This window comes from Macaca nemestrina, chromosome 4 (genome assembly GCF_043159975.1).
Source record: "Macaca nemestrina isolate mMacNem1 chromosome 4, mMacNem.hap1, whole genome shotgun sequence".
Lineage (NCBI taxonomy): Eukaryota > Metazoa > Chordata > Mammalia > Primates > Cercopithecidae > Macaca > Macaca nemestrina.
In genome coordinates, this window is record NC_092128.1 from 4,680,662 (window position 1) to 4,707,012 (window position 26,351).

At 46.2% G+C, this 26,351-nt stretch overlaps 1 protein-coding gene across 5 annotated transcripts in view; it reads right to left on the bottom strand.

The window, feature by feature from the left end:
* The window catches only part of LOC105474942 (dipeptidyl peptidase like 6), a 1,161,442-nt gene that overhangs the window by 236,652 nt on the left and 898,439 nt on the right, over positions 1–26,351 (bottom strand). For all 5 annotated transcript variants that reach the window (XM_011729883.3, XM_011729885.3, XM_011729882.2 and 2 more), the window contains exon 6: positions 22,208–22,260. In XM_011729883.3, the coding sequence (XP_011728185.1) occupies positions 22,208–22,260 (53 nt within the window). The remainder of the gene's footprint in view (positions 1–22,207; positions 22,261–26,351) is intronic.

Sequence of the window (26,351 nt, forward strand, 5' to 3'; positions counted from 1 at the left end):
AGCTACCCTCCTCCTACAGAATGATCGTGAAATTCAAGAGAAACAATGGCTATTAATTTATAAACTCTAGCATAGTCCAAAGAGGTAATTATTTTCTTTTTGCTAGCTAGTGACTCTCTCAACCTCTCCATCTTTCTCAGTCTCTATAAGTTAAAAAAACGACTCCAAGATACCAGAAGTGAGTTGTGGCAATCTGTCTTCAAAAACACCAGGATGCCCCTCATGGGCAGGAAGCTGTGAAGTCATGGAAAGAATTCCAAGAAGCTCTAAATTTAATTCTGAATCCTGCCACTAGGAGCAAAGGGCTTGGGGCAAGAGAGTAACTGGATCCAAGTTTGTTTCCCTGTATAAAATGAGAATAATCATGTTTGCCTCATAGGGTTGGAATCAATAATCTGTTGTATGTGAAAATAGGTAGCACAGAACTTCCTAGCAGATATTCCATAAATGCTGGTTTATTCATTGATAAACTGGTAAATAATTTGACCATGCAATATAATACACACAACACATATATGTGAATGTGTAGATGTATATGTGTGTTCCCTTAACCCTTCACTTAATTAGAAAGGATCGATGGTTGATTATTGATAAAATGTTATTACAACAACTATGTGTAATTTCTTTTAAAGGCCCAGTAATATGTCAGATATTGGGACAAATTTACTCCATGGAACTCTGTAGCAAAAAACAAATGGGCTCAATCCCTGTGTCAGGTGGGAGACCGGGTTTAGGGTCTCAATCCTCAATCATATTCTCCACATCTGTTCCTATGAAAGGAACTTACATTTTTGCATTGGAATTCGATTTCCTGCAGGGTATCAGATACTTTTCCTTTCAAGTTAAAAGAGGATTTGAGAGTGATTTTTCCAACTTCTTCTCCACTGTGGGAATTCCCTTTTTGATGAGCCACTTGGTGGTCGTTCATCCTCTGCTCCGATCCCCTACTGAATCGCTTTCCTCACACAACTCCTTCTCTGCCCAGACTAGCAAATGCCCAACTTGGGTTTTATGCTGAATCTACCTCCTCCACATCAACACCTCGACCTTTGAGAATGACAAATGCAATGTCTCCAACCTCAGCTGGCCACTAACCATTCCCATCATTACAACCACCCAGAGGTGTGAGACACGTCTGTCCTCAATGCCAATTCCAATCTTTCCTGCTCTCCTCACATCCCTCTTGTACCTACTGCCTCCTTACTCTAAAGGGACAAGGAGGTGTGGGGCACACAGAGGGGCACTGAAGGCTCTCCCTCCCACACCCACTCCCACTCCCTCTCCCTTTTGCTTACAGGGCTTCCCTCTCCATCAGCCTCACTCTCAGCCTTTGCGTCTGGGAGGCTCCAGCTTGGCCCAGATTCCCTGTTTCCCTGCAGAAAGACGTGCTTCCTCCTGAACACACTGAAGTACCTGTTGCTCCTCCCTCCTCTCAGTCTCCAGTGACCAGGCATCCCCTTCCCGTCTCGGCCAGCACTTCCTCCTGTACCTCCTTTTTTGTTCCAGCCTAGAACTATCAAATACTTTCCTTTCCATTTACCTTCCTGGTAAACTTTTATTATTTATTACTATTTTCTAATTAATAAGCTTAATTTTTTTAAGAGCAGTTTCACGTTTAGAGAAAAACTGAACAGAACTACAGAGAACTCCCATATCCTTCTTCTTCCCCTGCCCTCAGTTTTCCAAATTACAAACATCTTGCATGAGTGTGGTGCATTTGGTACAGTTGGTAAACCAATATTGAAACGTCATTTTTAACTAAGTCCCAGAGTTGACATTAGGGTTCACCCTTTGCCTGTGTGTTCTCTGGGTTGTGACAAATCCATCTGTCTTGCACCTGATCAAACAGACATCTTTTGGGTCTCTGCACCTCTGTGTGCTCTGCCTATTCATCCTTCCCCCCCTACCAAACCCTGGCAAGCACAGCTCTGCTTACGGCCCCTGTAAGTCTGCCTTTTCCTGAACGTCACATAGCCGGAATCATACAAAGTACAGCCTTTCAGGTTGGTGTTTTTCACTGAGAATCTGTGCTTTTGGCTCCTGCAAGTTTCTCCACGGAGGATAGACTTTTACGCTGCTTCAGCCTCTGGGATTTTGCTCCACCAGTCTCCTTCCTTTCCCTAAAGCTGTTCTCCCAAAGGAAATGCAGACAACCAGGACCTCCTCCCAGGCAGTTTCTCCACCCACCTCTGAGCACCTCCTCCCAGGCAGCCTCTCCACCCAGCTATGAGCACCTCCTCCCACGCAGCCTCCCCCCCCCCCCGCAGCCTCTCCACCCACCCATGAGCACCTCCCCCCCTGCAGCCTCTCCACCCACCCATGAGCACCTCCTCCCACGCAGCCCTCCCCAACAACCACCCATGAGCACCTCCCCCCCTGCAGCCTCTCCACCCACCCATGAGCACCTCCCCCCACAGCCTCTTCACCCACCTCTGAGCACCTCCTCCCACGCAGCCTCCCCAACAACCACCCATGAGCACCTCCCCCCCCACAGCCTCTCCACCCACCTCTGAGCACCTCCTCCCACGCAGCCTCCCCACCCACCCATGAGCACCTCCCCCCCTGCAGCCTCTCCACCCACCATGAGCACCTCCCCCCGCAGCCTCTCCACCCACCCATGAGCACCTCCCCACCCCCGCAGCCTCTCCACCCAGCCATAAGCACCTCCCCACCATGCAGCCTCTCCACCCACCCATGAGCACCTCCCCCCCATGCAGCCTCTCCACCCACCCATGAGCACCTCCCCCCACAGCCTCTCCACCCACCTCTGAGCACCTCCCCCCACAGCCTCTCCACCCACCTCTGAGCACCTCCCCCCACAGCCTCTCCACCCACCTCTGAGCACCTCCTCCCACGCAGCCTCTCCACCCACCCATGAGCACCTCCCCCCACAGCCTCTCCACCCACCTCTGAGCACCTCCTCCCACGCAGCCTCCCCAACAACCACCCATGAGCACCTCCCCCCCCACAGCCTCTCCACCCACCTCTGAGCACCTCCTCCCACGCAGCCTCCCCACCCACCCATGAGCACCTCCCCCCCTGCAGCCTCTCCACCCACCATGAGCACCTCCCCCCGCAGCCTCTCCACCCACCCATGAGCACCTCCCCACCCCCGCAGCCTCTCCACCCAGCCATAAGCACCTCCCCACCATGCAGCCTCTCCACCCACCCATGAGCACCTCCCCCCCATGCAGCCTCTCCACCCACCCATGAGCACCTCCCCCCACAGCCTCTCCACCCACCTCTGAGCACCTCCCCCCACAGCCTCTCCACCCACCTCTGAGCACCTCCCCCCACAGCCTCTCCACCCACCTCTGAGCACCTCCTCCCACGCAGCCTCTCCACCCACCCATGAGCACCTCCCCCCACAGCCTCTCCACCCACCTCTGAGCACCTCCCCCCACAGCCTCTCCACCCACCTCTGAGCACCTCCCCCCACAGCCTCTCCACCCACCTCTGAGCACCTCCTCCCACGCAGCCTCTCCACCCACCCATGAGCACCTCCTCCCACGCAGCCTCTCCACCCACCTCTAAGCACCTCCTCCCACGCAGCCTCTCCACCCACCCATAAGCACCTCCTCCCACGCAGCCTCTCCACCCATCATCAGTCCAACCCCTACCGGTCTTGGTCCAACCCAGTGACTGGTCCAAATCCGAGGGCCACTTTCTGACCTCCCCTGTCCCTATCCCACTGCAATATGGCTTCCATCCATTTCGAAACTGAAATTGCTTCTCTTAAGATCTTCTGTGTCCATCGAGGTGCCAAAGACCGTGGCCTCCCCGTCCTGGGCCTGCCCATGGTTCCGCCGCTGCTTCTCTGTCTCGATGTTCAGGACCGCCCGTTGTCCCAGCTGTCCCCTCACCTCCCTCTCTGGTCCTCGTCTCCTGTGGGATCTTCTCTGACCACCCTTTAAAAGTCAGTGTCCTGGGCATGACTGCCGCCCCGCTCCTCTCTTCCACACCCTTCTCTGTCACTGTCATTTCAACTGTGTCCACGTCTCTGGCCTCCAGAACTGCGAGGGGCAATTTCTGTTGTTTTAAGCCACGAAGTTTGTGGCGATTTCTCACCGCAGCCATAGGAAGCGAATGTCCCTTCATTTCCCGGTTCCACCAAGGCCCAAAGCGACTTGCTCAGGGCCAGGTAACTGACCAGCATCTGTGTGAACATTTAATCAAAGGGGGAAATATCTCCAACTGCCTGAAGGGACAAAGTGGAGACCCTCAGAGGGCAAGGCAGAGGCAAACCCTGGGGAGCTGACCTGACCTGCTGCCCTGTCCACCCCACGGGCTTCTGGCCCCAGCCAGCTTCCTGCAGAAGTGCCCGGTCCCACCTCGCACATGGAGGCCACGGCAGCACACTCGGCTTAAGCCCCAATTCCCCGCATCAAATGATTTTCCAGCATGTCCTGGATTCTTCTGAAATTCTTAGAGGTGTGTGTGAGAGAGAGGAAGACAGGCAGAGAGAAAGAGAATGCAGGAAGGTGTACAGTGATTTATTTGGGGGCTACTTAGTGGCCCTCCTTCATTTTTCTTTCTTTCTTCTTATTTATTCATTTATTTTAAAGAACTCCTGGCAGGCTCGGTGATGGATCATCTCCTGGGTAGAGATGGATTAAAGAAATGATGCAGGAAGAATAAAGTGATCTGGACTTAACTATATTTTAAAATAATCACACAATCCATTCCGATTTTGCTTATTTGAGCAATAAACAAAACAGGGCATAAATCATGTTGAAATTTGAAGAGTAAATTAGTGCTGCAAAGTTTACTCATTTATCTTCCTAAATGATTTTGAGGGACTGAAAAGCTTCTGAACAACAACAGCATTTGGGAGTTAAGGGCCAAAGCTAACAATTGCTTTTCTGGATCCTAACATTTTATGACCAAAGGCACCAAAACATAGCATTCTCAGTGTCTAATCATACGTGTTTTCTGAGTCTTCCTATGCACTTAGCATGGTGGAATATAAAAATGTATGATACACTTGCAGTTCTAAAAGGGAACCTGACACATGGTAGATGCTCAATAAATATTAATTGAATAATTAATTAATGGATGGGTGGATTAATAAGTAGGTCTAGTGTAATCTCCAATCACTGAATGGCTAGGGTCAGTAATACCTTAAACTCATGCAGCACTGAAATATTCATAGTACCATTTTTTGTGTGTATCTAAATGACACAGTTAAATTTTTGAGGGCAGGAATCCTCATGGGCATAAATGCTTCCTTAGGGGCCAATGTTTGAGCACATAGCCCATTAGTAATTTTAAAATTTCTCCGCACACTCTGTGGTGTATCTGAGGTTCCTTTCCTAATGAAACACTTGGGCCGGGCGCGGTGCCTCACGCCTGTCATCCCAGCACTTTGGGAGGCCAAGGCAGGAGGATCAGAAGGGTCAGGAGTTTGAGACCAGCCTGACCAACATGGTGGAACCCCGTCTCTACTAAAAATACAAAAATTAGCTGGGTGTGGGCACCTGTAATCCCAACTACTCAGGAGGCTGAGGCAGGAGAATCGCTTGAACCTGGGAGGGGGAGGTTGCAGTGAGCAGAGATCGTGCCACTGCACTCCAGCCTGGGCGAACAAAAAAAAAGATTTGGATATAGATGTTTTCAGGCAGAGATGCTCCACTCACTAAAGACTGATCAGGGTGGCCTGTTCTAAAATACTAGTGACAGCTTCCCTCTCTAATTCAGAGGGACACTTTTAACATATATGATCACAAGTAAGAGCACAGTCATCCCTTGGTATCTGTGAAGACTGGTTCTGGGACACCTCTGCAGATACCAAAATCCACACATATTCAAGTCCTTGATATAAAATGTGTGGTGTTTGCATATAAAGTAAGCACATCCTCCAGTATTCTTTAAATCACCTCTAGACTACTTATAATCCCTAATTCAATATAAGTGCGAATATAAATAGCTGTGATACTGTATCATTTAGGGAATAATGACAAGGAAAAAAGTCTGTACAAATTCAGTACAGATGCAACCATCCATTTCTTTTCTTCAAGTATTTGATCCAAGGGAGGTTGCTTGAATCCGCAGATGCAGAACCCTTGGATATGGAGGACTGACAGTAGTAAATACAGTCACATGGAAATGGAATCTTTGTAATAAAAGGGAGCTTGTGTCTTCTCTGTCACCGTAAACCTAATATCAAGACCAGTGCTCAACAAACTCTGCAAAATGAAGACATGAGAGGGAAACAGAGGTGAGTTTTGGCGGGGGGTTGTTAAACACTAAAGCATAATTTGGGGGTGGGGGTGAAATGTTCTAAAATGGAATGAGATGATGCTTGTGCCACTTTGTGAATAAACTAAAAAAAAGATTTATTTTCTATCTATCAATCATATCTCAGCCAATCAGTCTATCTATCATCTATCAATCAATCAGTCTATTATCTATCATCTATCCATTAATGGATTGATTATCTCTATCTATCTATCTATCATTTATCTATCTACCTATTTATCTATCATCCATGGATTGATCTATCTATTATCTATCTAGCTATATGTCTGTCATCTATCCATCTACCTATCTATCAATCATCTATCTATCATTTATCTATCAGTCAATCCATCAATCTGCCTATCTATTTTGAGAGACAAGGTCTCACTATGTCGCTGGAGTAGACTGGCACAGTCATAGCTCTCTGCAGCCTCAACCTCCTGGTCTCAAGCCATCCTCCTACCTTGGCCTCCCAAGCTGCTGGGACTTCAGTCTTGTGCCACCATGCCAAGCTCTGTTTACCTTCTTAAAGCTTTCACCTTACATCGTATGCATTAAAAACAAGCTTTTGGTCACCTCAAGGGCTTTTTCCTCCTGCCTTTCAGTAAAATCCCATTACAGAACAAAAAAAGTTGCCAAGAGGAAATCTGCTGTTTCTTTTTGGCCTGTGGCAAGAGCAGTGAGACCCCAGCCTGTGAGACAGGGGAACACTGGAGTTTATGAAGGACAAAGAGAAGCCCTTTAAAGAATGAATAGACATGAACGAAGCCAGTTCTAACAGGTGCTCCCTCCTCTCTTCCCACTCAGAGCGTTCTTTCAGCCTCTTTCCCATGTTTTCCACTTTCTCAACCAGTTCACTGGCATCAGCTCTGACTCAGGGAGTTTCTGACTCAGGGAGTTTGCCCTCATTGGCCTCGAGAACAAATTGCTCAAACACTCAACTCAAGATGTAGTTTCAGTAAACATAAGTGGTGTGAAAAACATGCAGAAGACTGAGAACCAAGCTGCATCTGGGTCTCAGTGAGCTGCACTCTGACGCAGCGGGTTCTCACAGCGCTCAGTACGAACAGCGGGGACACAGAAGGGACAGGCTGCACGCGCAGCAGCTTCATGCAGCCTGAGGACCTGACAACATACACATGCATGTTCTAGCATGTTCAACACACATGCAGGGAGGTGCGCCGTGGGCTCTGTCAGCGTGGTCCCTGATGAACTCTCCCTTCTCCCAGAGAGCTGCGTCTATTATCCGAGGACACTAATGAGGCTCTCCACGGAATTATTTTAAACCAATCTAAGTGTGTATATTGATCACACACACACAAAAACACAGACTTAGTGATAATGAATTAGACTAAAGAAAAACACAGAGAAGCCAGTCAACACTAAATCTCCAACAGCTCAGGTAGGAGAAAAAAAAGTAATGAATTAGAAAGCACAATAAGAATGAACAGTATAGGGAAAAAAATGCCTTTGGAGCAAAAGTGATTTAGATGCCACGTCTAATAAGCAGAGCAGGGCGCAGGCGAGGACGCGTTCCAATGGCTCTGCCTTGCTCCGGCATCCTGGTGCCGGGCATAATCACCAGCTGATGTGTTGGGAGCCTGTGGAGGAGCTCCCTTTTTCATTGTAAGATTCTACTACTAATTCTCAGGACATTATCCTGATCATGCTATCTCCTCTTCCACGCACTACAGATTTCAACCTTTTCTGTCCTTCCTTTAAATTCCTAAGGCATATCTGAGACTTTCATGTTGATCTTATCTAATCTGGGGGCTTATGATTAGAAAAAGGCCTGAAACCATCTTGTTATTCGGAGTACGGCTTTCTATGAGGGTGCTCTGGGAAAAGGTTTCCAATTCTTGGAGAAAACCGACCAGCATGCTGGGGCTGTGGGGGTGCAGACCGCAGCTGGAGGAAGCCTCGGTGCGGGGGGGTGAGGTTGGCCCGGGATTTCCTTTGTGACTTTCAGTTTAGCCATCTCATCCTTTCCCTTTAGGCTGCCCATCTGTAAACTGGGACGGCAGAAACCAGAGTCGTGCTGAGAATGAGTAATGTTGCCGAAGCAATTTGGAGACAGGGCTCAGTCCTTCTAGACTGTGTTAGAAGCAGCAGCCGATCCTCAGCCATGCTAATTTGGGCAAAAGACCTGACACAATTAGGGCCCTGCAGCACTGCAAAGGATTCTTCTCCTGACTCAGTTGACCCTAGCTCCGGCGTGGTGCTCATATCATTCACAGCCAACACTGCTTGGGGTTTAGTTTAGCCTATGGAAGGGGAGGTCTCATCGCGGTAGGGTGCAGAGAAACTGGGGAGTGAACTGCAACTAGGAAAAAGGGGAATAGATTTTCCACAGGCTGCAGATATAGTTGATTTAAAACTATACTCATGCAACCCCAGGACATTGCATTGTACAGTTCTTATATAGTCTAATAGGAGCACAAAGGGAATTTATTCATTCTCTAATGAATGTGGTTTCTGTAACCATATAGGAAATTCCTTGACAATCAGAATGGTTTCCTTCTCCCCTGACCCCTCAAATCCACAGTACCTAGTGCAGTGCTAGTACCTAGTGCAGTGCTAGTACCTAGTACAGTGCTAGTACCTAGTGCAGTGCTAGTACCTAGTACAGTGCTAGTACCTAGTGCAGTACTAGAACCTAGTACTAGACTGGAACCTAGTGCAGTACTGGCACCCATGAAGTCATAAGTGCATACATTAATACTGCCTGAGAGCGCCTCTTAGCATTTCGAAAAACCGATAGAAATGTACCTTCGGGCAATGGTGTGGTGAATCAGTTAGGATGTATGCAGAGATGTAAGAAACTGACCTTCACATGAGAAACTGGGACCTTGGTTGTCTAAATTTTCTGTGCTAATGAAAAGGTTAATTGTAGACAGTTCTCATCCTTCCAACCTCCCCCTACCAGGTAGGACTGCCTTCATGCATCCAGTTGGATGTAGAAAAGACAGCTGCTACAGGCCAGGGTTGAATTAATTTCTAGTCTGGACCAGCAGAAACATGAATTTTGTGTGGTTTCTTTTTAACCCAAGTGCTGTGGCCACAGTGGCAGGCTGCATGTCAGCACTGCCCTTGGGCGTCTGATATCCTGATAACACTGTGCTATGGCTGAGCTGAGGGTCCTGGGAAGTCAGAGAGCTCGACTCAATAAACAACTGTGTCTTCTCCTCTGAGTGCTGTGCTGTTGGGTTTGCCAGCCCTCACTTGGGAATTAAGGTCTTCTCAGTAAGGACACACCACGGCTTATCTTCTTTTGTAGGACCCAAATGTCAGAAGTTAGGCCACGTCACCAGGATGTCCAAGTGCAGATGGCTCTGTGCTCTTTTTCAAAGCCTTTAGGCAACAGACAGACCCAGCCCAGAAGCAAGCTACTGGGATACGCACAGTTTTTTGTGTTTTTTTTCTTTTTTTCTTTTCTTTTTCTTTCCCCTCCCTCCCTCCCTCCCTCCCTCCCTCCCTCCCTCCCTCCCTCCCTTCCTTCCTTCCCTCCTTCCTTCCTTCCTTCCTTTGTTGCCCAGGCTGGAGTGCAATGGTACAATCAGAGCTCACTGCAACTTTGACCTCCTGGTGGGCTCACATGATTCTCCCACTTCAGCATCCCAAGTTGCTGGGATCACAGGCACGTGCCACCATTTCTGACTAATTTTTTAATTTGTATTTTTGTAGAGATGGGGGGCTTGCTATGTTGCCCAGGCTAGCCTCGAACTCCTGGGTTCAAGAGATCCTCCCACCTTGACCCCTCCAAATGCTGGGATTATAGGCATGAATGGCTGCGCAGGCCAACAGTTTTGAATCTGTTTTATTTCTTTTGTTCTTCCTTAGGAGGACTACCAAGAGGGGCAGTTATTGAAAAAAAACTCCTTCTCTCCAAACTCTGTCCAAGGAGTGAGGACTTCATGGAGCAAGCAGGAACTGGGCTTTCTCAACCACTCCTGAGGTGAGTGCCCAGGGCCACGTGGAATCCGCTCCATCAGGGAGTGTCTGTCTCATCTCCTGCCTCTTATTCCCTATTTGTCTTCACTGCTGATGTGTCATTTACAAAGTGCCACAGAGAGATCATTTGGAGGGATGAGAGATGGCACAGTCAGGCTGCTGCTCCTGCAGGTCGGACACCGTCACCCAGAGGCCCCAGGTGCCAGGTAGAGAAAGGCCGGCGCGGTCTGGCATGGAGGGTGCAGATCTATGTGCAGTGAGCACCAATGCCCCTCCCCACAGCGGCAGTCGGAGCCACCCCTGGGCATGGTGGATTCCACCTGCCATGCACAGTGACCGGGTAGAGGGCAGAGGGTCAAAAAAGTCAGTCCTGGGGTAGTGAGTTAAGAAAAAGGCAGAGTTCTTAATGGTGCAGCCACTTTGGAAGACAGTTGGGCAGTTTTGAATCTAATTAAAGGTGCATTTACTTATGATCTGGGAATTCTACTTCTAGGTATTCACCCAAGAGAAAGGAAAACACGTCGGATGAACATCTGTGTGCAAATGCGCACAGCACTGTTATTCATACTAGCCCTGAACTGGAAACACTCAAATATCAATGAAATGTTGAATGAAGAAACACATTATGATATCCATGCAACAGACCACTCCTCAGCAAGGAAAAACAAATGAATGCAGACACCTGCCACAGCACGGGTGAATCTCAAAGGCAATTATGCTAAGGAGGCCAGCTGTAGAAGGTAACACACTCTACAACTCCCTCAACATGACATTCCAGGAAAGGCAAAAGTGTGGGACAGATGGCATGGCAGTGCTCGCCTGGGTGGAGGGTACGGAGGATGCTCTGGGCAGGTGCAACCTCCCTGAGTATTGTTTGTGGGGCACTTATGTCATTGCACCTATTTGTCAAAAGTTACTAAATGATGCCTTCAAAAAAATTTGTTTTCTTTTTTCTTTTTCTTTTCTTTTTTTTTTTTTTTTTTTTTTTTTGAGATGGAGTCTCCCTCTGCTGCCAGGCTGGAGTGCAGTGGCGTGATCTTGGCTCACTGCAACCTCCGCCTCCTGGGTTCAAACAATCCTCCTGCCTCAGCCTCCCAAATGGCTGGGACTACAGGCGTGTCCCACCACGCCCAGCTAATTTTTGTATTTTTAGAAGAGATGGGGTTTCACCACGTTGGCCAGGATGGTGTTGATCTCTTGACCTTGTGATCTGCCCGCCTTAGCTTCTGAAAGTGCTGGGATTACAGGTGTGAGCCACCACGCCCGGCCCAAAGGGTGATTTTTATTAGAAGTAAATTGTACCCCAATAAACTTATCATATACACACAGTTGGTGTTGGTGTGTGCTCTTCCCACCACCATCCAGACTGACCTGCTCCCTCTCTTTGAGTGATGCCCTTTCCTGGCTGAGGCTGCCCTAGATGTTTGACGTAGGTCAATGTCCCCAGTGCAGACACGGTAGGGGGATTTGTGTTCAACCCTCTGCAGGAGCACAGGGGAGAGAGGAGGTGATGTAGAAACAAAACAAAATAAACCAGACAGCAAGGGACAGGTGGGGCCTTTCCCTATCCATCCCTATGCTTCGCATCAGGCCTGGCATTTGCAAGGGGCTCAGTCATTTATTTTTTATTTATTTATTTATTTAGATGGTTCTGCTCTTGTTGCCCGGGCTAGAGTGCAATGGCACGATCTTGACACATTGCAACCTCTGCCTCGCAGGTTCAAGAGTTCAAGCAATTCTCCTGCCTCTACCTCCCAAGTAGCTGGGATTATAGGTACTCACCACCATGCCCGGCTAATTTTTTTTTTTTTTCAAACTTTTAGTAGAGATGGGGTTTCACTATGTTGGTCAGGCTGGTCTCGAACTCCTGCCCTCAGGTGATCTGCCTGCCTCGGCCTCCCAAAGTGCTGGGATTACAGGCGTGAGCCACTGCACCTGGCCGGGCTCAGTGATTGTGTGGGGAGAAGGAACACACAGCACAGCACACACATGAACCAGGCTTGGCCTCCCAGGGAGACACGGGCCTTTCTCTTTAACATCCATAAACAGGAAGAGTGTCACCCTCCAGGATGTCAACAGCTCTCTCCCAGGAGATTAATGGCTGGTTCAACACGCGTGTCGATTCTTCAGCACGAGAAAGTGATCAACAGCCAAAATTTAAAAATAAATAAATAAACAAAACACCTTCCATTTTAGATGCAGTGACTTGTAACATCTGGCGTGTCTGTCTGAAGCACAGACTCCCCCCAGGGCAAACATCCACAGTTAAGGAGGATGTAAGACTGGACCTCACTAGAGGGAGCCCAGGGCAAACGTGAAGTTGGCCAGGCTCAGGAACAGAATAACAACCAACATCCGGTGCCCCTTGACGTGGATAGACCCCGGAAGAGCCGGCTCTGCCACATCTCCTCCATGCTGCAAACTTTGATACTCTAACCCCTCTACTGAATATCATTAAGTAAATCCCCAAGAACACAGTTAATCTGAGATCGACCCTTATTTCTCCAAGTTTCTTGAGTGGACAAGGAGATTAATGCCTGAGGGGAAACTTTGCTGGCATATTCAGAGACAGAAGTGTTATTTCTCAGCTCCCATGACAATCCTGGGTGTCACTTATCAAGGGCAGCAACTAAAGGGGTGAGCAGGCCAGATGACCCCAGCTGGACACCAAAATCACCCAAGGAGCCTTCAAAGCCATCCTGAGGTTCCCTCCTCAGAGGTTCTAGTATAACCCATTTGGGGTGGGGCCCCAGCATACACATTCTTGCTCCTCAATATGGCTTAGTTCCTTAATTCATTTCCTCTAATGATCAACCAACATGTATGGGGTCCCCCCGTATCACGAACCAGAGACATGGGTGTAGAGTTTAAGATGAACAAGGAGCCTGACCAAATGATGACTCCTGTGCATTTTCACCTCATTTTCAAAGAGACTTGTTTGTTTGAAAATCTTTTAGACTTGCTAAGAAAGTCTCTGAGGGAGGTAAATGAGTCCACTGAAAAGAGTAGCTGCAATGACTCCCTTTGCAGGTGGCCGATGGTATTCCAGCCACTGACGACCTTCGGCTTGTTATCTGAGACCTGCACCCAGAATGAGCATATGACCTGTTGGTGCAGCCTCTTTCTCCACTTTTGCCATTCAAAGTCACAGTGTCACCCTGCGCAACAGCCACTGGTATTACAGGCAGAGTCCACACCCTTCCCACCCAACTCCTCTCTCTGACATCTTAGAACGATGGAGAGAAAGAAGTCAAGTAATACATGGATATCAAAAGCATTCCTAAACATCCCCTTTAGAAAAATTCTATCTACAACAATGGCAGTAGCCATTTAACACAACAATAAATTCTAGTGTGAAATGAGAAGCAGTTCTGACTCTTGGCATTCAGAGATTTTTTTAGAGGAGGAGGTTTTGGAGCTGTGGCTTGAAGGGTCAGAAGGAATTGAGTACAAGAGGCACAATGACCAGGACATTTCTGTAGTGCGCATGTGTGGGAAGGGGCATGTGTGGTGGGGAGTAGAATGAAGTCAATAGAGGTGTGGACAACCAGAAACACATTCCGTGTTTGGGAGCAATGACTGGACGCACTGTGTGATGTGATTCATTCTTACAAGGCCGGATGGGAGAATACAAACCTCAGAGGCAAAACTCACTGATTATGGCATTGTTTCCTAAAGAGCCTGGGCATGGTTTTAGTCTGTTTTTAAATTTAGAGCTCCAGGAAGACACTGTCAATTGGCCAGAGTTAACAGTGAGTATGAGATTTATTTTCTGTCCCAAATTTAGGGAAATTTGACAAAGGGTGGCTAATTAGATTTGGCTATATTATGGAAGGTCTTGGTGCCCACCATGAATAGAGCCCTCAGTATTTTCTATGAACCAAAGCAGGCCCTTAGAGATACGACCTCATCATACAGTGTTTCATAGAAACTTCACCATAAACCCCATGCATTAGGCAATTAATATATGGATGGAGTAAGTGTGCCCAGAGGAGCAAAGTAACTTTTCCATGACTACAGAGGTAGAAAGGAAGACTGGGGATTTATGCCCAGATCTCCTTGACTCTAAAGTCCATTTTTTTTTGTGATGGTTACTAGAAGTCTGGATTTCAGCAGGAAGGAGGGATGGAAGGAGGACAGGAGGGGAAGGGAGAAGGGGGAGGGAGAAATGGCTGAGACCAAGTCTTACAGGCAGATGTATGAGTTGTTCACAGTTCTGAAAATCCATAAAACCAAGTAACAGTGGAATTCTCCCCTCTTCAATACCATGGTAGAGACACATAAAATGCCATTTTATTGGGAGGCCAAGGCGGGTGGATTGCCTGAGCTCAGGAGTTCAAGACTACCCTGGGCAACACAGGGAAACCTCGTATCTACTAAAATGCAAAAGAAATTAGCCAGGCATGACGGTGTGCACCTGTAGTCACAGCTACTTAGGAGGCTGCGGTAGGAGAATTGCTTGAACTCGGGAGGTGGAGGTTGCAGTGAGCTGAGATTGCGCCACTGCACTCCAACCTGGTAACAGAGCAAGACTCTGTATCTTAAAAAAAAAAAAAAAAAAAAAAAATCCATTTTAAGAAGATCTCTCCTGCATTTTTGCTTCACACTGGTGCTTCCCCAGTTTACATACACAATCCTAGTCCCGCAGCTTCTGGCAGCCGTGAAGGTAACTTGCTCTGCAGAGGCAAAGCCTGTCTCCGTGTGTGCAGCAGCTGGGCCCTGGAGACTCGCACACAGGAAGAAAGGGCTGGAAAGGAATGCGCTAACCAACACGGGTGCTGAGAATTCTCACGGCTGCCCTCCTGAACTCGCTACCTACAGACTGCTCACGGTAGAGAGACCTCTCAGGATGGCACCAGGCTCAACTCACAAGGAGCCCAGGCTGCCACAGATTTAATTAGAAGGACATGGAATATAAACACTTGAAATCTGTCTTCCTTTTCCAATAGAACGCCAGCTACTCATAATCACCATTAGTGTGGTTTCTACATTGTGTAGCCAGGTTTCTACACCGTTCCAACCTGGCTGGTGATTGAATCCACAATTCTGATCTTCCTTTTTCTTCAGTGTGTGCTGTACATAAGCACAAAACTAATTCGAGCCTACTGTTTTCATCACATTCCTCTTCTGCTCAGAAAGGTTGCTATGTGCTTATTGTAAAGACCAATACCACTGGGTTTTAAACACTGAGTGTTTCAGTTGTCTGCACTCTAGGTACCTCCTAAAACCTACCTAACCCTATGCCTGCCCACGCTGAGTCCCATGTGAACACTCCAGCAGCAGCCTGGTCGGGCACCTCATTAATTCTAGGAAGTGTTGGCTCATGCAAAGGTCAAGTTCATTTCATGTTTTACCCTGCCTGGAGTATCTCCCTCCTGTCTTCATCTATTAAAAAGTAAACAAACAAACAAACAAAAACTCAACTATGAGGCTCAGTTCAAGTCAAACTTCCTTCTTGAGATTGTTTATGACGGTGACGCCTTCAACCCTCTCCTCCTTCTTTGGTGTGCAGTGTTAAACATCCTCGCTTCACGCCTGTAATCCCAGCACTTTGGGAGGCCGAGGCGGGTGGATCACGAGGTCAGGAGATCGAGATCATGCTAGCTAACACAGTGAAACCCCGTCTCTACTGAAAATACAAAAAATTAATCAGGAGTGGTGGCACACGCCTGTAGTCCCAGCTACTCAGGAGGCTGAGGTAGGAGAATTGCTTGAACCTGGCGGGTGGCAGTTGCAGTGAGCTGAGATCCCATCACTGCACTTCAGCCTAGGCAACAGAGCTAGATTCTGTCTCAAAAAAAAAAAAAAAAAAAAGAAAAGAAAAGAAAAGAAATTACTCATTTAAAGGACTTTATAACATTTTATTATATAAGTCTGTATCTTTCCTTTGCAACAATATTTCAATTTCTTAAGGATAGCAACCATGCTTTCATTGCTCTAGATAGTATTTCAATAAGTATTTGCTCACACAGTATCTTTTCTGCTTCCATTGGAGGCAAAACAAGAATGCTGAAAAGTTAATTGCAGAAGGTCAGAATGAGATGAAATTAAAAAAAATTATTGAGTATTGAGAATTATAGACAGTTGAGGCCATAGATACCTCTTTTAAGAGGGAAATTAAAATTACAAAGACATTATAATTACCTGAGTGTCATGAAACAAGCCTCAGCTTAGAAAAATTATTAAAGAGAATTGTTTGATTGTAGGGTTATATTATTCCTTTTCAAGATGGCTAGAAACTAAAGTCTGATAATATTTAATTATACGACTACAAATATATATTGGGTACATACTACAATACTAACTAATAACTCACTACATGCAAAATTCTTTGCTGGGTGTTTTGCATATATCATTCCACTTAATTCTTTTTTTGAGATGGGGTCTCGCTCTGCCACCCAAGCTGGAGTGCAGTGGCACAATCTCAGTTCACTGCAACCTCCGCCTCCCAGGTTTAAGCGATTCTTGTGCCTCAGCCTCACCATGCTCAGGTAATTTTTGTATTTTTAGTAGAAACGGGGTTTCACCATGTTGGCCAGGCTGGTCTCGAACTCCTTACTTCAAGTGATCCATCCGACTTGGCCTCCCAAAGTGCTGGGATTACAGGCGTGAGCTACCACACCCAGTCATTCCATTTAATTCTTCTAACAAGCCTATGAGGTGGGCACTATTTTGTTTTGTTTTGTTTTGGTTTTTGAGATGGAGTCTTGCTCTATCTCCCAGGCTGGAGTGCAATGGTACAATCTCGGCTCACTGCAACCTCCGCCTCCTGGGTTCAAGTGATTCTCCTGCCTCAGCCTCCTGAGTAGCTAGGATTACAGGTGCCTGCCACCATGCCCAGCTAATTTTGTATTTTTAGTAGAAACGAGTTTTGCAACAGGCCAGCCTGGTCCCGAACTCCTGACCTCAGGTGATCCACCTGCCTCGGCCTCCCAAAGTGCTGGGATTACAGGTGTGAGCCACCACACCAGGCCAAAGTGGGCACTATTATGATGATCTTTTTATGTGGATCCTAAGACCTATGGAAGTAGGACAGCTCTCGAGGTCACACAGCCAGAAGTCAACAGCAGAATGGGCTCAAGTTCAGGTTTGTGTGGCTGCAGGGCCTAAGTCATTCCCTGGCATGATGCTATTAGGCTGGCACTGGGCACTGTACTTTCTCCACCTAGATATCTACTTCCTAAATAAACAGAACACTCCTCTGGATCACAGTCTATAAACTTAGAGAGCAATTCCAGGTGGAAGGAAGTGATGGCTCAGTGTCCTATTTCCACAGATACAGAATATGGCTTTAAAAAGTCAACTACAATTCTAAAGAAACACAATTTTTTCACAATTTTGTTTGGTGCCTGAAAATTACCAGTAGGTAAGCAAAGTTAGAGCAGCAATATCCACAGAAGACGGCCAGTCATGAAAAAAATGCCTTTGAACACCCAGTAGTTTCTATTCTATTATGGCTCTGAGTTTGCCAGACCCCTAAAGGCCAACGTTACACAATAAAGCAATATGACCGATTTTTCTTCAAATTGATTTTGGTTATAGAAAAAGAGTCCATATGTCTCTCAGAACAATCCTAATGGATATGAGACTACATTTTAGAAATATGGTATCACTACTATTAAAAGTGTGTATTATGTATATGTGTGCGTATAGAGCTAAGTAGATGGATAATAGACATAAATATAGATAATTTTGCCTTTGGCTTTAGACCCTAAGAAAATATAAAGGCAAAACTAATTCTAGAAAAAAAAGTCATGCCAGGAAAATGTCATGCAGTAGCCAAGTCTACAAAAATATTTACTGGAAACACCTAACAGACCCTTGCCTCCACCACGGAAGATTGCTTTATTTTATTACAATTCTGATATAAAAACTTTTAGTGAAACACTTTATGTTAAAAATAACTAGCTTTGGTTCTGCTAAAATATAGATTTGTGTAAAAGTCATGTGTCGTTTTGGGATACAATTTAAGAATAAAACTTTTGGAAGCTTGGTATGTCAAAGTCAAACAAACCTACCCTTAGGTCATGGATTTTTAATTATATAAAAATTCAGCTGCCTTGGGAGTCTCATCGCAACTCCTGCCTTCCATGCAGAAAGAGCTCTACCTGGCCCGAGCTATAGAGGTCACAGCCATCGAAGGAGGGAAGCTAACAGCGGGGACAGGGGACTGAAAGGGGGATGGGAAAGGCAGTCCCTCCTAAAACTCTTCTGCCATTTGCAAAATGGAAGGACACTAGAAATCAGAGGGCATGAGAACGTTAATTAGGCCTTTTTCTCTGGCTGGTTGGAAAGCCTGAAGCTAAGAAAAAAAAAAAAATCAAGTTATAAATGACAAAACCATCCTGAAGATTGCACAGCCTCTGGCTTTAATGTAGAGGGAGGAGTGAGGAAAGGAAAGATGAGAATTAGTAAAAAAGGTACAGATTTGTGTTTTCAAAATCAAGAAAATCTCTTAGTTTTCTTGTATATGAATAATGTACATTTAAATATTTTAGTAGGGACTTTTTTATTTTTAAAAGACAACTGTGCTTTCCTCCCTATCCAAAACCCACCTAGATCCTCAGACTTAGAGCTCCGGGCTGTGTTCTTCTCCTGCCACCTGGTGGAGCACGCACACCGGTGACAGTGATGACCGAGAGGTCACGAAGCTCCAGACCCAAGGAGATACCGCTCAGAGAGTCACTGTCTCATTAAGACAAATCAGAGTCTGGCAATATTTGCCATGAATTAATTGGCTAATTTCTCATAAATGGTCTTATGACAAAGAGGAAGAATTGAGGAGGTTGAGCAACGCCGCTTCAGAGGAGCTGTGTTCAGTGACATGGTGACAGGGTGGGACACTGACTTTGGTACCCCCAGAGGTTGTTTTCCAATAAATACACTTGCTACATCTTTCAATCCTATAAGAACCCTCAGAAGAGAAACTCGTATGTCACTACAAATCTCATCTTTATAGTTATCACATTTGTTCTCTGCATTGTGAAATTGGAATGAATCTCAAGGGTTTTTTTGTTTGCTTGTTTTTGCTTTTTTGTTTTTTAGACAGAGTCTTGCTCTGTCACCCAAGCTGGAGTGCAGCGGTGCAATCTTGGCTCACTGCAACCTCTAGCCTCCCGGGTTCAAGCAACTCTCCTGCCTCAGCCTCCTAAATAGCTGGGACTAGAGGTGTGTACCACCATGCCTGGCTAATTTTTGTATTTTTAGTAGAGATGGGGTTTCACCATGTTGGCCAGACTGGTCTCAAACTCCTGACCTCAAGTGATCTGCCCTCCTCGGCCTCCCAAAGTGCTGGGATTATAGGAGTGAGCCACGAGGTTTTTTTTTACTAGCATGGGATTTCGAGTCAACCTGACTTATGCTGAGACTCCAGCCGCAGCATACACTAGCTAGGACGTGAGGGGCAGGTGATGACCTCTTGGAGCTCTCACTTAAAATGGAAATAAGAATGCTTTTCTCGCAGGTTGTTGAGCAGGGATAAAGGTATATGAAAGCCAACCAATAAACGAGGGGGATTATTCTTGCTCTGATTCTATTAAAGACACCAGAAGCAGCTCCCTCCATGTTAAGGTCATCTACAAGGGGGATCATCACCAGCCTCCGGGTATCTAAGTGCAGAAGCTGAGCCTTGGCCTGAGCTTTGCCAGCTTGTTTGGCAAACCCCTGTGCCAAGTTCCTAGAATCGGTTTCTTCCAAATTCTGACTGATGCAGTAAAATATTAACACCATACGTTAGGCATCAACCACTTTTAGAGTTTCGAGTTTTACAAATTGATATAAGATGGAATGAAATATCTATCATCTACAACAAATTCTATTGTTCCCAGAAGGGGCAGATAAATCTCAAGGCATAATTATAGTCCTGCCTGCCATGACCTCTGAAGATGTATGTCAGTTTGTGAAAGAATAGGATAATTCCTCTTTACTGAAGAATATTTGGGTTTCTATTTAAAACATACTTTTAATGAAAAATTTGTATGAATACTTTATTTTTGCAACGTGGGCCATCTTTGCTTTCTTTGGGCTTCATTTTTCTAACAATCTAACAGAAACTATCGGTCACATTTTGCTGAAGATCCACATGTGTCTTCCCTTTGTCTAAAGCCCACATGAAATTAGTTTATTCGTGTTTGTTTTCCAAGGACATGCCTCTCTTCTAAGCTGTGTCGTAAACAGACAGCAGCAGCTATAAACACTCATGCTGTGATTAATGCTTGCTTATGGAACAATGCTTTTTAGACACTCCTGCTGTTAAAATTTGCTTGGGAAATGAGGATGCCTCAACCTAGATATTCACAGGAGCCCGCACGACACTGCCTGCAGCACAATTCAGTTTCTTTATCAACCTTCCTGAGCACCTCACCTTTGCAAAGCACAACAATAGAAACCACAGAAGACAGGAAAGAGAAACTTGAGGTGGGGAAGAGGAAGGCCAGGAGAAGAGAGTGAGAATAGGGGAGGGGAGGACGAGGGAAGAGGAGACAAAGGAAGAATAAAGATGAAAACAACAAAAAGGCCTCCTTTGCAGACTTTCCTAGTCCTGCAATTGTTTTCCATCTGTGTCTGACTCAACACGTGGTTTCACCATCCTGCAACTGTTTTCCATCTGTGTCTGACTCGACACGTGGTTTCACCATCCTGCAACTGTTTTCCATCTGTGTCTGACTCGACACGTGGTTTCACCATCCTGCAACTGTTTTCCATCTGTGTCTGACTCGACACATGGTTTCACCATCCTGCAACTGTTTTCCATCTGTGTCTGACTCAACACGTGGTTTCACCATCCTGCAACTGTTTTCCATCTGTGTCTGACTCAACACGTGGTTTCACCATCCTGCAACTGTTTTCCATCTGTGTCTGACTCAACACGTGGTTTCACCATCCTGCAACTGTTTTCCATCTGTGTCTGACTCAACACGTGGTTTCACCATCCTGCAACTGTTTTCCATCTGTGTCTGACTTAACACGTGGTTTCACCATCCTGCAATTGTTTTCCATCTGTGTCTGACTCAACACGTGGTTTCACCATCCTGCAACTGTTTTCCATCTGTGTCTGACTCGACACGTGGTTTCACCATCCTGCAACTGTTTTCCATCTGTGTCTGACTTAACACGTGGTTTCACCATCCTGCAATTGTTTTCCATCTGTGTCTGACTCAACACGTGGTTTCACCAAACTCTAACCCGTGTCTTTCCTGCTCTGGGTTCCAAAGGTGAGGCTGATCACGCATCCGAGGGTCACGTGGGGGACGTCTGCCCAGCACTGAAAACTAAACTCGCTCCTGCTCCGGACAATACATTATTGAGAGACCAATTGAGGTCAGAAGTGCAATCTGAGATCATGAAACAGCACGGAGCTGGGCGGCCCCGTCAAAAGCAGACACTGAAACCCGGCTCCTGGGAGCACAGCCAAGCTCAGAAAAGGCCGTAAAATAAGAACACACACGCCCCTGAAACTCCCTTGGAGTGATGGGTAGAACAGCGCTAACCCCACTTGCTGAGATGGACTTGCCCACCCCATTCCCAACGCACTGCTGAATTTCTGACCAGAGTAGTTTACCTTAATCCCATAAATATGTTCCGGATTTGTTTCTGATGACACGTGGTGGGCTGAGGGGGGCTTCCATTGTACCAGCGTGGGTATAACCAGGAACACTCGTGGGAGGCCGAGGGCCACCCCACCATGCCTCAGAGGAGGCTGCAGGTGATTACAAAGCAGAGGGGAATGTCCCGCTCTGCAAAACCTCCAGGGTCAACCGCAGGAACCAGCACAGGAAGAGAGCAGAGTTGCTCTAGGAAGGGGGCTTCACAAATGGGGAAGTGAGTGGACTCGAGTGACCCCCTGACATCCTTAGTGTCATTATCTAGGGAGAGTCCCAGAGGTGCGCAATATCAGCACCCTTGGCTATGAGAACTGGAATGCCATTTCCCGCCCTAAGAGTTAAGCAGTTCGTCCATGTTCTACCCTTCACTTTGCCCTGCAGATTTCTAATTAAAAGAAAGGAAAGAACACTCTTACCCATGAGGAATTTTGCTCAGGACATAATATCCAGTATAGGAGTGTTGATATATCTGCAACAGACAAAAAGGAAAAAAAGCAGGCATTGAGACAAAGGCTGTGACTCTGATATTTTTCAATCACTGTGAATCCGAACAAACATCAGTGAACCCAAAGCAGTTAATCCCGACACCTGGAGGCAAAGTCTTTTATTTACATAGGAAGCCAATTTGCATATCTTGTTTATTTTAGTTTCAGCATTTGCAATGGTTTATGGGGCAGCCAGAGGCTTGATGTCATCTCCATGGCTACCTGGTGTGTGATTAAATTAGGGGCACAGATTTCAGGCTTAACTAAATATAGCACAGAACTAATGAGGACACCTTGGTCATTGGAGACCGTCAGGCACAGTCAGCTAGACCCAACAGGTCAGTAAAACCCATGTACAGCTAGAGTTCCCTGTGGGTTATGGCAAAGGGTCTACCAGAAATTCCACTGTGTGTCTTCAGTGAGTTGCAATATCGAAGTCAAGGCAGGCTTAATTGGGCACACTTTTGACCCTCTGTACAATTGGATATGCATCTTTTAGTTTCGAGAGAGTAGTCAATAAGAGCTTACCGAAAAAGGGCAGTTGGAAGTATCACGGCTTTAAAATGGAGGTAACAGAAAACCAGAAAAACAGTGCTTCCAAACTCCTGTGACCCTCAAATCTCACATGCCTTTCCTAACCTCCCGAGCCGGGAAATGACTCCACAATCCATAGATAACCACGAATAGAATTCGAGGGTTGCCCAAAAGAAGGGAGAAGATGGCAGTTTGAGAAATGTTAGCATCCTTCATCGCCAGCCTCCTGAGTAAAGACCTTGTTGAACATACAGAATGTGTGGGTTACTCTGTTGTGTTGAACCATATTTCATTTCCCCCAACCTTCTCCTTTACCTGTGAAACCTCTGAGAGCTGGTGCCCTATGTGGCTAAATGTTCAGTGGCCAACATTTAAAACCACCTTTCTAAAGATAATAGGTGAGGGACGTGGAGGCAAAGGCAGACATATCCAAGGTAGAGTACTTTGAACAGGGAAATGCATTTGGGGCACCAATGATGGAAATGAGCCTGCAAAGAAAACAGGTAGGATTTGCTAATACCACCATTCCCCACCTAGCCTGGATCACTGAATTAACTTCTGGAAAATCACAATGGTCTTGGAGTTATTTGGAGAAATAGGATCCAGATATAAAAATAAACAACAGCACTTAAATCCCAACAATCTGGTGCTTTCAGAGATCTTGAGACTCCTGAACCAGAAATATGGGGCCCAGGGCCCCTAGCTTTGAGGGCGGCAGATGGGGAAGTGCTACTTTAGTCGTAAAGAAACAGCCACTAAGAGACAGGACTGTGTAGGAGAGCTTTATGGAGCTGCCATAGCAATCTAATAAGGAACACAGAACTTAACTTCTTTTGCTATTTCTGTCAGACGAGTGGTGCTGCTTGCCCAGGAGAAGGAAGAAAGGGCCTGGTGCTGGCTCCTGTGTCGGAGCAGGTCAGTGCTCAGAGAGGACACATTAAAGGAACCCACACGGCACTGTGACTAAGCCATGCCTGCGTGAGCTGGAACGGTTTCCTCAGATGCAAGAGCAGGAAGCTAGACAGAGCTGATCTCAGGTTTCCATGGTTATGGTATATAGTATGTTATATAGAATTTCTGAACTCTCCTTCCAAAACTGCCTTTTCATATGATTGATCTCACTTTGTTTTCATAGCATCCCTAGGGGACAGAAGTTACCTTTGGTCAGATAAGAAACTGAGGCACAGCAAGAGAAGAGGAAGATAAAGGAAAGAGAAAGAGAGAAGAGGAGAGGAGGAGAGAGAAGAGAAGAGATGGAACCTAATTCTGTACCCTTTAGTGTTGGCTGACTTAGTGAACAGAATACAGTAACAGTGATGGTGTTAAGCTTCTGCAGCCAGGTTATAAGAGGTATCATGGCTTCCTTTTTGCTGTCTTTCATACCACTTGCTCTGAGGAAGATGGCTGCCATGTTGTGAGGACACTCAAGCAGCCCTGTGGAGAGTCTGAGACTCATCCCTGTTAGACTGCTTCTTGCCAGCAGCTATGTAAGTGGATGTGGAAATAGGTTCCTCATCTCTGGTCAAGTCTTTGGATGACTGCAGCCTTGGCTAATGCCTTGATGCCGGCCTCATGAGGGACCCGGAGCCAGAGCCACACAGCTAAGATGGTCTCGAGTCCCTGACCCACAGTGACTGTCAGATGATAAATGTTGGCTGTCTTAAGTCACTGAATTTGGGGTAATTTCTTATATAGCAACAGGTAAGTAATATAGCTAGTTTAAATCCAGATAAAACAGATACTTTTAAAATCAGATTTAGATACATTTCTTCTGAGCTACTGGGTTTCCTCTTTGTAAACTTCCAGCAACTTCTAAAGCAAACAGATAAATTCCTTGTTAAAATAGTATCAGGACAGAGGTGGTGAGGGGCTGGGAGAGGACCACTCACAGACCAAAGCACTCAGAAGAAAAGCCTTTGATATTACTGCAGTCAAGAGTCCAAAGTCCCAGAGATGGTGACAGTGGTGAGCTGAAGTGGGTGGTGGCGGTGGGGGGTATTTATGGCGCACGTACCACATATTAGGTACACTGACAGCTCCTTACCATGCAAGAACTCATTTAGTCTTTATGAGGTAGATCTTATTATCCTATTTGTACAGGTAGGAAAGTAAAATCTTAAGGAATTTAAGTTAAAGTCAAGTGGGATTTGACCTGAGGTCTGTCTCTCTCTCTAAATGATCCCTTGGAAATTGCCTGAACCAAGCTTCTATCTTGTAATTCTCAAGTCAGAAGTCCACGTTGGCTGTTGTCAGCTGAAAATTTCAGTATAGCAACAAATAGAATAAACACACAAAGTAAAAATACCTGCCATTTTCTTGGTTGAAGGCCCATTGCTTTAATCCATCTAGAAACAGTGATTTAAATTCATTCCCTGGTTACGCCATCCCCAAAAGAAACACCTAGAGTTACATCTTTACGTTCATCTTTAGATATACCACTACACACCCCTGCAGTTCAGCTCTGTGGGTATCTTTTAGGTGGTGCCCACGAGAAAGGAGGAGAGCAATTAAAATAACCCTATCAAGGCCATGGCAAGAAGAAAGAAGGAGAAGGAAGAAGAAGAAGAAGGAGAAGAAGGAGAAAGAGAGGATGGAGAAGGAGAAGAGGAGGAGGGAGGGGGAGGAGGAGGGGGAGGAGGAGGGGGAGGAGGGGGAGGGGGAGGGGGAGGAGGAGGAGGAAGAGGAGGAGGAGGAGGGGAGGGGGGAGGAAGATGAGGAGGAGGAGGAAGAGGAGGAGAGAACTGTTTTTAATTGTTTGTCTGTACTGTTAGGCAAGAAACCCCCAAACCAAACCAAACCAAAACCAAAATGTATGCATGGAGACTAGAATAGAGTATTTGGAAAACGGAATTGCCAATAAGAAAGGCTGAAACAAAAATGAATAAAGTCAAGAAGTAGAGACAGAGAAAACCGAGAAGCCGGGTCTGCCAAGTGCGGGAATGTGAAAGTGGGATTCCAGAACGCACTGCTGATGCAAATAGAAGGCTTCAGCATGGAAGTGCAAGTGTGACTCGAGCACTACCCTTAAAACATGGGGAAGTGGGAGGAAAAGAGACAGTAGGAAGAGGTCCAAGAGGAAGCAGTAAAGTATCATTGTCTTCCACAAAATCTTCCTCAAACAAGCCAAAAGAACTGCAGGCACAAAGCAAACAACTGTTTAAAGGGTGAGAATTGAAGAGTTTTCGTTTGTACAATGTCTTATCTTATCTAGAAAGGCACTAAGAAAGCTGCATCTCACTGAAAGAATGTGTTCCTTAGAGAGAGATAAAGTCTTTTTCTTTTTCTGTGGTTAATGTTGTATTTATGTTTCTTTCTTTAAAATAATAGACTCTAGGACAGGAGTGGTGGCTCATGCCTGTAATCCCAGCACTTTGGGAGGCTGAGGTGGGCAGGTCACCTGAGGTCAGGAGTTTAAGACCAGTCTAGCCAACATGGTGAAACTCCATCTCTACAAAAATACAAAAATTAGCCAGGCAGGATGGCAGGTGCCTGTAATCACAGCTACTAGGGAGGCTGAGATGGAAGAATCACTTGAACCCGG